General features: G+C 38.6%; 1 protein-coding gene across 1 annotated transcript in view; it reads left to right on the forward strand.

Moving 5' to 3' along the window:
* The window catches only part of slc12a3 (solute carrier family 12 member 3), a 32,193-nt gene extending 20,710 nt beyond the window's left edge, over positions 1-11,483 (forward strand). Inside the window, exons 18-26 of the mRNA XM_030137262.1 lie at positions 366-472; positions 549-631; positions 1,750-1,830; positions 8,435-8,533; positions 8,628-8,739; positions 9,735-9,821; positions 10,829-10,967; positions 11,081-11,148; positions 11,248-11,483. Of these exons, the coding sequence (XP_029993122.1) occupies positions 366-472; positions 549-631; positions 1,750-1,830; positions 8,435-8,533; positions 8,628-8,739; positions 9,735-9,821; positions 10,829-10,967; positions 11,081-11,148; positions 11,248-11,389 (918 nt within the window). The 3' untranslated portion in view covers positions 11,390-11,483. The remainder of the gene's footprint in view (positions 1-365; positions 473-548; positions 632-1,749; positions 1,831-8,434; positions 8,534-8,627; positions 8,740-9,734; positions 9,822-10,828; positions 10,968-11,080; positions 11,149-11,247) is intronic.
* Positions 11,484-12,723: the final 1,240 nt, after the last annotated feature.

Here is a 12,723-nt window from a genome sequence, read left to right on the forward strand (position 1 = left end):
GAAAAACTGTAATCTGAAAAATAACTAAAGCTGTCAAGTGTAGTGTAATATTTGTTTCTGAGATATAGTAGACTAGACATGTGATGCTGAATAAAATGGGCATAATCAAGTAAAGTACAAGTGACAACTTTTTTTTCCACAATATTTTTATTGGTATTAAGTTTTAAAGTGAAAGGTAAACAAAGTAAATAATAAGATACATAAAGAACATGAATCAAAACAACACCAACACCCATTCACACCATGTAGACTTGCACCAAATGATATATATAACAAATGACAACTTGAATCACATTTCACTGCTGAACGCTTGGCTGCCTCTGTCAGCTGAAGTCTATCCGAACTGTCCATGCTTCTCCCACCAGGGGGCAGGTTTGGGTCGGATCAGGCCTAACGTCCTGTTGATGGGTTTCAAGAAGGACTGGCGCAGTGACTCACCTCAGTCTGCACACAATTACATAGGAATACTGCAGTGAGTATAACGGGAGCTAATGTACATGTGTGTACGTTTCTCTGTATTGACGCATATGTGTGTGTGTGTGTTTCAGGGATGCATTTGACCTGCAGTACGGTGTGTGTGTGCTGAGAATGAAGGAGGGACTGGACGTCTCTCATGTGTCTCAATCGCATGGTGAGATGATGATGATGATGATGATGATGAAGAATGAATGTGGACTACATTTCCCATGATGCCTGGAGTTAGAGCATGATGCACAGTTTATTGATGTGATAAAATTAAGTTGTTTGGACTCATTCTAACAGTAGAATAGAATAGAATAGAATAGAATAGAATAGAATAGAATAGAATAGAATAGAATGGACACTGTATATACAAAATTTACTATAGATTAAAAAAAAATACTAAATTTCAATGGAAAAGGTTAAATTTAAATATAAAACATGCTTTTAAATAGACATATTTTACTTATTATTATGTATTTAAGTTATTCTTACTTAATTTTCATTTTCCATTTGTATTGAATATGAGCAAATATACATCTGTATGATAGTGCCATTTTCGCTGAACAATAGAAAGACTATTATAGAAAAAGAAGATTTCTACTGCAAAGTCAAAAATTAACATTTATTTAAAAAAAAAAAAAAAAGCATTTCAAGTTTTCTCAAAACATGGAGATTATAGCATAAAAAAACTAAGCAATAAAATCAAGAAAATTATGTAATTTTTCTCACATTTCTCATTTAATCCCATATAGTACACCCATTTTTTCTCATTTATGCCCCACTATTTAGATTTTTAGCCTACTGTAGCCCAATACACTGTTCCAGATACAAGAAATGACAGGAAAAATCTGTGCACCCTCAAAACATGCACAAAAAATTGAAGTAAATGTGTTGTAAAGGTTAAAGTCACTATTAAGTGAGACCCCTGACCCCATTACAAGAAGCAGCACAATTAAAAACATCTAACGTGTTGAAAGAAATGGGAAAATGAATGCCATAAATCTCATTTTGTCTGAACAAAAGGGGTAAAAACATGTTAAGTGCAAAGGGAGGTCACACTAAATACGACCATTTTGGTTTATAGAAGCTTTTCTTTCCCTGAAACTTCAGTTCATACTGCTGTACATCCTTCACATATATCAGATCAGATTTTAATACAGAGACTGAAAAATACATATGTGTGGTCATTGTAACTTATAACCAACAAGCCTAATGTTGGCCTGGTGCTTTTGCATAGTACTGTATACATATATATACATAAAGCACATTCCCTGTTTTGTTTTTTAGTCAATCATGGATTTGACGGAGGACCAGAAAGTACAGAAAGGAACAATTCTGCTCCCACCCGTCTTCAAACCATCACTACATGTGTGTAAATGCACCGTCACATGAGACTTCACTTATTTGAATCAGCTACTTAAGAATACTTTACATGAACTTCTCTTTAACCCATAAAGACCCAAACATCCATCACTGAACCAAAACCATCTACTGATCTAAACTGTTTAATACCCATTGATCCACTAATTCTATCAATACATGTAAATAATTGGTGTAAAATGTAATTTGTCATCTTTTCATAGTCATCAGATATGACCCATTTGGACATTCAGAGGCTCCATAGTAAACATGGAAACACCATCATGTTCTACAACATTCATTCACAAATAAAACCCATGAAGTTGGATCAATGACAGTGGATGGAAATTCTTGGTTTATGTTCAATTAATTATATATTTACTTGAAAAAGTCACTTTTTCTTCAGTTTTCTCTGTTTGTTTTTGTTTGGTTTTTTTTATAATTTATTTTTTTCATTTGGAAAGATACTTTACAACAGACAACTAAGCACATTTGTGTACCATGTCTGAAAAATCAACAATGGTAAAGCATGAAATTTAACATACACACATTCCATACAAGTTCTCTGTTTAGAAAAAAAAAAAAAAATCAAAGATGACTGTTCTTAAAGTAAGTCTTCCCTTTTTTTGTCAAATTTTGTTAAACATACTTTAGAACAAAAAGATGTCACATTTTCCCCTTATTTTCACTGTTCTTATTCTAAAATCCACACAAGTTTCAGCTCAAGTACAGTCAGCCAGGTCAATTATAACTTGTCCTTTCCAGTTAAGTTAAATCTTCCTTTAATGGCTTGAAATATACTGTCTATTTTAACCACGTTTCCATAAATTTATCTTGTTATACTTTTAGTTTTCTCTGTTTTTGACACAATAACCCTCAACTTTAATCTGAGTTTTTATGAACATTTTCACAATTAGTACATCAAATATAGGAAAATACCTGATTTATATTGATAAAAAGCAAAAAAACAGGATAATACATATACAATATACATATATACAATATAAAATACAAATACAATAAATGGTGATAAATTACTTAAGAAAGGTTAGATATAGAAAAAATTTCATTTAGGAACTGACACAAAGGTAGCTGTCATGGTGGCAGCCCATGCCCTGTGAGTGGGTTGAACCTGTGTCCTTTGTTCTCAGGCTCTGGGCCTGGTTCTGGGTTGGAGTGACAGGGGGAGCATGGGTTTGGGCCTGCTAGCTTAGCTGGTCTAGTTTTGTTTGTTTCTATTAATCATATTTTCATTTCATATTTATTATTTTTGCATCCTTAGAAATAGCTACATAATGGGCCCACAGATCAAAACACATTTTGCATAGCTTAAGTCTGGTTCTTTTGTTCCTTTTGTTACCTAACTGTTTGATGCTCACTCCATGCTCTCTCCATCCCATCACCAGATCCCAGGCCTGACAGACAAACAGGAAGAGGGAGGTTCCCAAACCTTTTATAGTAGAGGGCATCAGGAACTTACCAAGGGTGGCAGCCATCAGAGGGGAGTTTTGTGAGTTGGCCAGTAGTTAAGCTTAAAAATGCTCTAAACCAGGTTTAAACTGTTAGAGACTTTTTGGGGAAGTATTAAATATAAGTAGTGAAATGAGGTATAGGTCAAGATATCAGTAATATTCTGGTAAATGTTAATTGAAAGGTAAACTGAACATTGGGGATTGGTTTGTTCATGTGGGAGGGGCAACGGGTATAAAAAGCCTGGAGTAGAAGCTCCTCGAGGAGAAGTGTGACTCTGCTTGAGTGAAGCAGGTCACGGAAGCTGGCTGCCCTTAGCCATGGGCTGAGCTTTATTTTCTGTGGTTTAAGACTGATTTTCCTTATGTTTTGTTACGCTGTTTTTCATCAATTAGTTGAGTTTTTTTCTGTTTTTAGTTTTTTTTTGTTTTTTTTTCACTAACATAGCTCAATCGGCGATGTCACCTGGGCAAACACTGTAAATAAATCATACTGCGGTGAAGATTATTCCAGCCTCCTGGTGTGTTTCCTCCTCCACATGGTCAACCATCACACGTGGTGTCAGAAGTAAAGCCAAGGATGCCTCCCAGGAAGCAGCAGCAACAGAGAGAGGACTCTGTGGAGGAAGTTGCCACTGGAGATGCTGCTGAGGGTGACCCCCCACCAGGAGTCAGCTCTTCTACATCGGCTGAATCAAGTTTTATCACACTGGCTAAAATGTTTGAGGGCTTCATGCAAGTTCAGATGGAAAGAGACAGAAGGCAGGAGAAGGAGGCTGCAGTGCAGGAGCAGAAGTTCAGCGCCCTGTCTCACCAGATCACAAAACTCCAGTCGGACCTGGAAGCCACCAGAGCAGGTGAGCTGTTGGCACAGTCTCGGGGAGTACCTGCGGCAGAACCCAAGTTACAAAGGTTGGAAGATTCTGATGATATTGAACACTATCTCACCACCTTTGAAAGACTGGCAGAAGTTTATGGCTGGTCACGACAACAGTGGGCTATTCGACTGATTCCTCTTTTGACTGGGAAGGCCAGAGGTGCTTTTGTAGCAATGAACCCTGCAGATACAAAAAACTATGACTTGTTAAAGACTGCTGTGCTGAAGAAGTATGAGATTAACAGAGACACTTACCGCCAGAGGTTTCGCTCCTATGACACACCTGCTGATGAATCCCCTAAAGAACTATATACACGCCTTAAAGACTTATTTTACAAATGGGTTCAGTATGACACATGTACCAAGGAGGAGATGATGGAGAAGATGGTCCTCGAACAATACCTGAAGTTGTTGTTCCCAGACGTGAAGGCCTGGGTCAAAGAACATAATCCAGAGACGGCGGGGGAGGCTGCTGACCTGGTTGATGCCTATGTGACTGCTCATAAGGGATCAGGAGGCTACCGCTACGCTGGCCAGCTCAGACCTCTGGGGGGTAAGTCTGAGGGGATTGGGAAAGGTGGTGGTTCAGCAAATTATCCCTTAGGTCAGGCTAGTTTCAGGAAAGCCTTAGTGTTAGACTCACCCAACCGTAAACCTCAATCTGGCAATAAAGGTGATGTTGTGTGTTATACCTGTGGGGAGACAGGCCATACTCGTCCTTTATGCCCCGTTAAAAAACCTAGAAGTACCAATTTGTGTTATGTTCCGAGACCTGAACTGAGTCTGTCTGAAGATGCTTCATCTTTGTCACTGGTAACTAATGTACTGATAAATGGCACATCGCTCTCTACGTTACTAGATACAGGTTGCACCCAGTCTCTGGTACAGGCTAAATACATTTCAAGGGAGTTGTGGGATTTAGAAAACACAGTACCAGTGGTGTGTGTACATGGGCATGGCTCTGAGGTACCAACTGCTGAGGTCTACATAGAGGTGAATAACCAGTCATATCTCATGAAAGTAGGTGTAGCTCCTGAGTTACCTTTTCCTGTGTTATTGGGGACAGATTTTCCTGTCTTGTTAGATCTGATCTTTGAGAGCAAAAGTAAGTTCTGTGGGGTCGTCACCAGAGCTAGAGCGAGGCAGTCTGTGGCACCGATAGGAGGCAAAGGGCTACAGTTTAGGTCATCAGATCCTGTAGTTTCACAGTCTGCTGTTGCTGATCCTGCATTGCCAGCTCAGGTGATAATAGAATCCAGTGTTCCGGATGCTAACACCAATGACACACTACAGTTGATGCCATTCTGCAATGAGAAGGTAGATAATGTGTCAGGGATGGACACGGAGGAAAGATTAGAAAAGCGCAGAAGTCAGGTTGGGGAGTTGCTACTTCAGTCACCAGAGCAGTCAGTGGAGGAAGTTGAGGCTCTAGAGCTGTCTGATAAAGAATTTTCTTTTTCTTGTAACTTGTCACTCCAGCAGAAAAATGATCCTACTCTAGCTGAATGTTTCAGGAAAGTAGGGGCTAATTCTGGCTTACTCTCTGAGCATTTTGTGTTGGAAAATGGTCTCTTATACAGACAGTCAGAGGAGGGAAAACAGTTGGTTCTCCCTAAAGAGTCAAGGGCCGAGGTGATGAAGGTTGGGCATACCATACCTTGGGCAGGTCACTTAGCATTCATGAAGACCTTTCTAAGAATAAGCAAGAGGTTTTATTGGCCAGGAATGTACACACAAGTCAAAGATTACTGTAAAAGTTGTTCTGAGTGCCAGCTTACTGCAGGTAAGCATATAGCACCTGTTCCTCTTGTTCCACTCCCTGTGATTTCTGCTCCATTTGAGCGTATTGGTGTTGACATAGTTGGTCCACTTGAGAGAAGTTGTTCAGGTAATAGGTTCATTTTAGTGATTTGTGATTATGCAACAAGGTATCCAGAGGCCTACCCCTTGAGAGAGGTCACTTCTAAACAAATAGCTACAGCAATGCTTAAGTTTTTCAGTCAGGTGGGTATTCCTAAAGAGGTGTTAACTGATCAGGGACCCAACTTTATGAGCCGTACACTCACACAAGTCTACCAACTCTTAGGAATTAAGAGAGTAAGAACCACCCCTTACCACCCTCAGACTGACGGCTTGGTAGAGCGTTTCAACAAAACCCTGATCCACATGTTGAAGAAATTTGTTTCAGAAACAGGAAAAGACTGGGACAAGTGGCTGCCGTTCCTGCTCTTCGCCTACCGGGAGGTTCCCCAGAGCTCTACAGGGTTTTCACCATTTGAGCTGATGTATGGTCATCAAGTCAGAGGCCCTCTGGATGTGCTGCGGGAGATGTGGGAGGAGGCTGACTCACCTCAAAATATGAACATCATCTCGTTTGTGATGAAGATGCGAGATCAGCTGATGAAGACCACAGCCATGGCCCGTGACAACCTCCTGAAGTCCCAGGCCAAGCAAAAAGACTGGTATGATCGTTCAGCTAGAAAGCGAAGCTTGGAGCCTGGTGAACAAGTCCTGTTACTGCTGCCGACAGCTGAAAACAAACTGTTGGCAAAGTGGCAGGGACCATACCTGGTGAAGAGGAAGGTGGGGGAGGTGACTTATGAGATTCTCATGCCAGAGCGTAAACAACCACTCCAGACCTTCCACATCAATATGTTAAAGAAATGGCACCCCCGTTCAGTTCCAGAATTGCCAGCGCATCATTCCCTCTTTGTTCGTGCAGTAAAAGAAGAGGAGGAGGCAGTGGAACAGTTTCTTCCTGTGGAAGGGGAGGGACCTCAACTGGATTTAACTCACCTGGAGGATGAAAGGAGGAGGGAGCTTCTGCAGATTTTGCCCCTTGATCTCTTTCTGCAGACGCCGGGAAGGACAGATGTGGTACATCATCACATCTCTTTAAAGGATCCCACCCCACTGCGACAGCCTGTTTACAGGGTCCCTGAACGTCTGCTTCCAGTACTAAAGAAAGAGTTGGACATGATGAGAGAAATGGGTGTCATCGAGCCCTCCGCCAGTGAGTGGAGCAGTCCAATCATCCTCGTCCCCAAAAAGGATGGTACGCTGAGGTTCTGTCTGGACTTTAGGAAGGTCAACGGGGTGAGCAGGTTCGACTTGTATCCCATGCCCAGAGTGGATGACCTGGTGGAAAGACTCGGCAGTGCAAGTTTCATCAGCACCTTGGACTTATGTAAGGGATACTGGCAGGACTGGGTCTTTATGGGTTAACTCTCTGATATACAGGGTGGGGAAGCAAAATTTACAATATTTTGAGGCAGGGATTGAAAGACAGTGTATGACCAATTAGTTTATTGAAAGTCATGAGAATTTATTTGCCACAAGAAAACTGACATAATAGAAAATGTTTTATTCTATGTGTCCTCCTTCTTTCTCAATAACTGCCTTCACACGCTTCCTGAAACTTGCGCAAGTGTTCCTCAAATATTCGGGTGACAACTTCTCCCATTCTTCTTTAATAGTATCTTCCAGACTTTCTGGTAATAGTTTTGCTCATAGTCATTCTCTTCTTTCCATTATAAACAGTCTTTATGGACACTCCAACTATTTTTGAAATCTCCTTTGGTGTGACGAGTGCATTCAGCAAATCACACACTCTTTGACATTTGCTTTCCTGATTACTCATATGGGCAAAAGTTTCTGAAAAGGTATGGATAATAGTGTTAGGTATGATTATGACATCAATAAATGTTTGGGTTCAAAACAATTGACGTAGTGCCTGCTGAGAAAAAACAACTAAATGTTCACTGTAAATTTTGCTTCCCCACCCTGTATAGTTTGTCATCTTTTCATGGTCATCAGATATGACCCATTTGGACGTTCAGAGGCTCCGTCGTTACCATGGAAACATTTTCAACAACATTGATTCACCAGTAAAATCCATGAAGTTGGATCAATGACAGTGGATGGACACACTTGGTTTATGTTCAGTTATTGATATATTTTTCCGAAAAGTCACTTTTTCTTCAGTTTTCTCTGTTTTGATATAATAATCTCTGAATTTACTGTGAGTTTTTATGAACATCTTCATGATCAGTAAACTAAATATAGGAAAATATCAGATTTATATTGATAAAATGCAAAAAATAGAGGATAATATTACAATAAATGGTGATAAATCACTTAAGAAAGGTTAGATATAAAGAAAATTTTATTTGGGAACTGACACAAAGGTAGCACTGGGTCTTTATGGGTTAGTTCTCTGATATAAGTTACAAATTGGAACTAAGGGGAAAAATACTTTTATTTTTAGCTGCTGTCCCACCTGCAGCAGACCCTCAGCACACCACAGTGTTCCAGAAAAAACAAGGAAAGAAGACTATGGACGTGTACTGGCTCTCTGATGATGGAGGTTGGGTAATCTTTCAGCTTCTCTTTTTTTGTCTCAGAAGAATAAGACCCCAGGTTTTTACTCCTCATTGTGTTTGTGTGTTTGCTTCCACCAGGTCTGATCCTGCTGCTGGCCTACCTGTTGACCCGCAGGAAGCGCTGGAGCAGCTGTAAGGTCCGAGTGTTCGTGGGTGGAGAAACAAACAAGAAGGAGGAGCAGAGGGAGGAGTAAGAATCCATCACTCACCTGCTGCTCAGATTAATTCAGTTCGATTTTTCAATTCAACTTTATTTATAGAGCACATTTCATGCACAAGGCAGACTCAATGTGCTTCACTATAGGTATATAACATAAAAACATAACAAAAAAATAATTATAATAAAAATTTATAGTTGGGTATGAAAACAAGCAACAGCTACAAAAACAGTAGAAGAAGGGAATGGATTAATGTCCTGGGCATCCCCCCATCCTTAGACCCTCCTTCTCAGTAAGGAAAAACTCCAAAAACCCAGTGGGGAAAGAGAAACCTTGAGGAGAAAGAGGCCAAATACTGTTAAAGATAGGATGAATTAAAGAATAAAAGTATATAAGAATAAAAAAGTTTAGTCATTCATCAATAATTTTTTTTTATCAATTTTTTATTTGTTTTCATTGTGCATCTCCAAAAGTATAATACAAAAAAAAGAAAGAAATTCACATTTTATGATATAAGATTTTGCGACACACAAAGTATAAACACCCCCCCCCTCCAAACCAATGGCGACCCCCATACCAACCCAACCTGGATCTCAAAATACGAAAACCACTAATATAAAAAAATGCATGTATATAGATGAAAGAGAATAGAATTTACAGATATAAACAGATAGGTGATCAGGATAGTCATAGACAATTATGTTACACTCATTCTTCAACCATAATATAAACAGCTTCCCACATACTAAGGTTTTTTTTTGACTGGCTGCATGCATCCGGGCCATTCATCAATCATTTTTGATGTCATGCAGTTATTTTTCAACATCTATAAATCAAGACATTCCTTATAATACATCAAAAATCTCAAACTAGCACTACAAATTTTATGAATTTAATTAATTCTTCAAAAAAACTAATACAATTCTTAAAAAAAACTAGAATAACCTTGTTTTAGTTTGGAGGTGGGTGTTCTTGTGTGAGTACGCAAACATCTGAATTTTATGAGCTCTCTTCCTCTTTTTTTCAGGGTATTGGCACTGATCAAGAAGTTTCGTCTGGGTTTCCAGGATGTGGAAGTGCTCCCCGACATCTACCAGAATCCCCAATCTGTGAAGTAATGCAGCCAATATCTGTGCAGGGAAACAAGGCAAAGTGCAGACTGACAGCAAACAAAATGACCTGTGTAGTGTTCTGTCAAATTAGCCCTGTCTGCGTCTGCAATGTGTCACATTACTGGTTATTTCTATAATTTGAACAATTTTAATGTGAGCAAAGATGGTGATTGGCTTACTTTGGAACCACTCAAGGAAAGATCATAACATCAAAGGAAAGATCAATTATATTACTACAGTGTTTCTGAACGTACAGAAAAGTAGAAAGTGTGTATTCAGGGTTACTTAGTAAATGTATTGGTTACAAATGTTCAAAGTTTCAAAGACAGGCCTTCTATAATCATTGCTGCATTTAGGGTTCAGAAAAAAATGCAATGTCAGCGCTGTGTAGTACCTGGTATAAGAGCAAAATATAACTTTTCAAGTCATCAGCTTTATCAGTGGCCATGAGGTGAACAATAGAAGTCTATGGTAATAATAATTTTTGACTGACAAAACTAGAAGAACAACTGGTATTGTATGAAAACAGCAAATCAGTTCAATTTTATATAATATTGTGGTCTAATAATAATAATAATAATAATAATAATAATAATAACAATGATGATGATGATGATGATAATAATAATTAGAAAAGCACTCCCCCGCAGCCCCCCCCCTTCTCCCCAATCACCACCAAACTTCAGTCATTTGTTTCTTGTGCCAGTATCAACATTTCCTAAAAATTTCATCAAAATCCATCCATAACTTTTTGAGTTATCTTGCTAACAGACAAACAGACAAACAAACTAGAAAAGCACTCAGACTGCGCAGATCAAGGCAGATCAGCCCCCCCCTCCCCCCATCACCACCAAATGTTATTTGTTCCTTGTGCCAGTATCAACATTTCCTGCACATTTCATCTGAATCCATCCATAAATTTTTGAGTTATCTTTCTAACGGACAGACAAACAAACAGACAAACCCTGATGAAAATGTAATTATCTCTGTGTGACTCCGTGTGCTGCAGTGTTCATCAGTTTGAGAATGTGGTGGCTCGCTACAGACTGGACATGAACCCCAAGCAGGAATCAGATTCTGGTCCGATGCGAGTACAGGAGGGGCCTTGGGTGATCACGGACCAGGATTTAGAGAGGAACAGAGCCAAGGTTATACAAACAAACACACATGAATCATAGCCAATTCACAGTTCTTTTATTTTTTATTTTTTTGCTATCCTCAAATGTACCTAAACTGGCTTTTCATCCTCTGTGTGATTCAGTCTCTTCGTCAGATCCGCATCAATGAGGTTCTGCAGGACCATTCCAGAGAGGCTGCACTCATTCTTATGTGAGAAAAGTACTTTATGAAACACTGTGGAAATACTTGTGCATGGCTGAGAACAAATCAGTCACCTTATCAAATCTCATGTGGTATATCTTGTTGTAGCACCATGCCCGTGGGAAGGAGGGGAGTGTGCCCCAGTACTCTCTACCTGGCCTGGTTGGACTTTCTGTCACGTGACCTGAGACCTCCCGTCTTATTGGTCAGAGGAAATCAGGAAAATGTCCTCACTTTCTACTGCCAATGAAATATCACCTTGACCTTATAGTAGCTACAGCAAATGTACCCCACTATAATTAGAATATATATATTTGTGACTTATTATGATCTGATCCTGTAACTAATGAAAGATTATTTTAATTTACACACAAATCTTATGTGTTCTTTCTTATACATGTACATGATTTCCATATGATGGAAGCACATGTGAATAATAATTAGGATTCAGACTTGAATTTATTTCATTGATTTTAGATGCTCATTTTTCCATCTTCACATCTCAGCTTTACCTGTAATAATAATTATTAATCTTTGTGCTGATTCTGACCTGTGCTTCATAGTTAACACTGTCAGTTTGTAAACTCTTTTTATATATTAAAATTAGGAGAGAGAATATATGTTTTAAAAGAAATCAAAAATAAATGTACAGGTAATTCTGTTTCCTCTGTGTTTTTTCCATGTCTTTGGGTGCATTACATCTCTGGGACATCTTATCTGCAGCACAGGTGTTTTCCTTGACCTTTGACATCTCTGCAAGGAAAACTTCCACTCATTTTAACAGAAGGTGGAAGAAAAACGGTACAAATGCTTTGTTACCGAACTGAAATAGCATCCAAACATTCAACAAAACAGGCTCATTGGCTTAGTTTTAATACATTTGAGAGATTTACTATTTAAATTTTTCATCATTGCGCATACTCAATGTCAAAACCAATTTTAACCTAAATAGATGACACACTAAAACATAGAGAAGATAATATCTCACTGAGTACAACAGTGTATATCACACATGACAAATGTAACAAGATGAAAACAAAGTAAAAAAAAAATACTACAAGGTGAAACAGGCATAATGTACATAAGATGAAAACAACATTAAGATGAAAATTATTTAAAAGTTGTAACAAGATGTAAAGAGGGAAAAGATGTCACACAATAGGGCCCACAAAACAAAAAATATGCAAGAGGATGAAAATTACATAAGACAAAAACAATGTCCACAATCTAACATTTATCATAAATTCTTGTTGTTATCATATTAACATTACATGTGGTTCAGTTATCTTAGTACTTTTAAAGGATACATTTTTACCGATTTAATGTAGATTTTAGAGCCTATACTTTTTTCCTTTTGCCACAGTAAAGAAGTTCAGAGTTTTTTATTTTTTGCACTTGAAATCATCTCATGAGATAGATAGATAGATAGATAGATAGACAGACAGACAGACAGACAGACAGACAGACAGACAGACAGACAGATAGATAGATAGATAGATAGATAGATAGATACTTTATTGATATACTGAAGCCTACATCATCTAATTTGCCTTACCATAATATATTTTAATTTTGTATAGAGTC

The sequence above is a fragment of the Sphaeramia orbicularis genome, chromosome 6 (assembly GCF_902148855.1).
Source record: "Sphaeramia orbicularis chromosome 6, fSphaOr1.1, whole genome shotgun sequence".
NCBI classification, from domain to species: Eukaryota; Metazoa; Chordata; class Actinopteri; order Kurtiformes; family Apogonidae; genus Sphaeramia; species Sphaeramia orbicularis.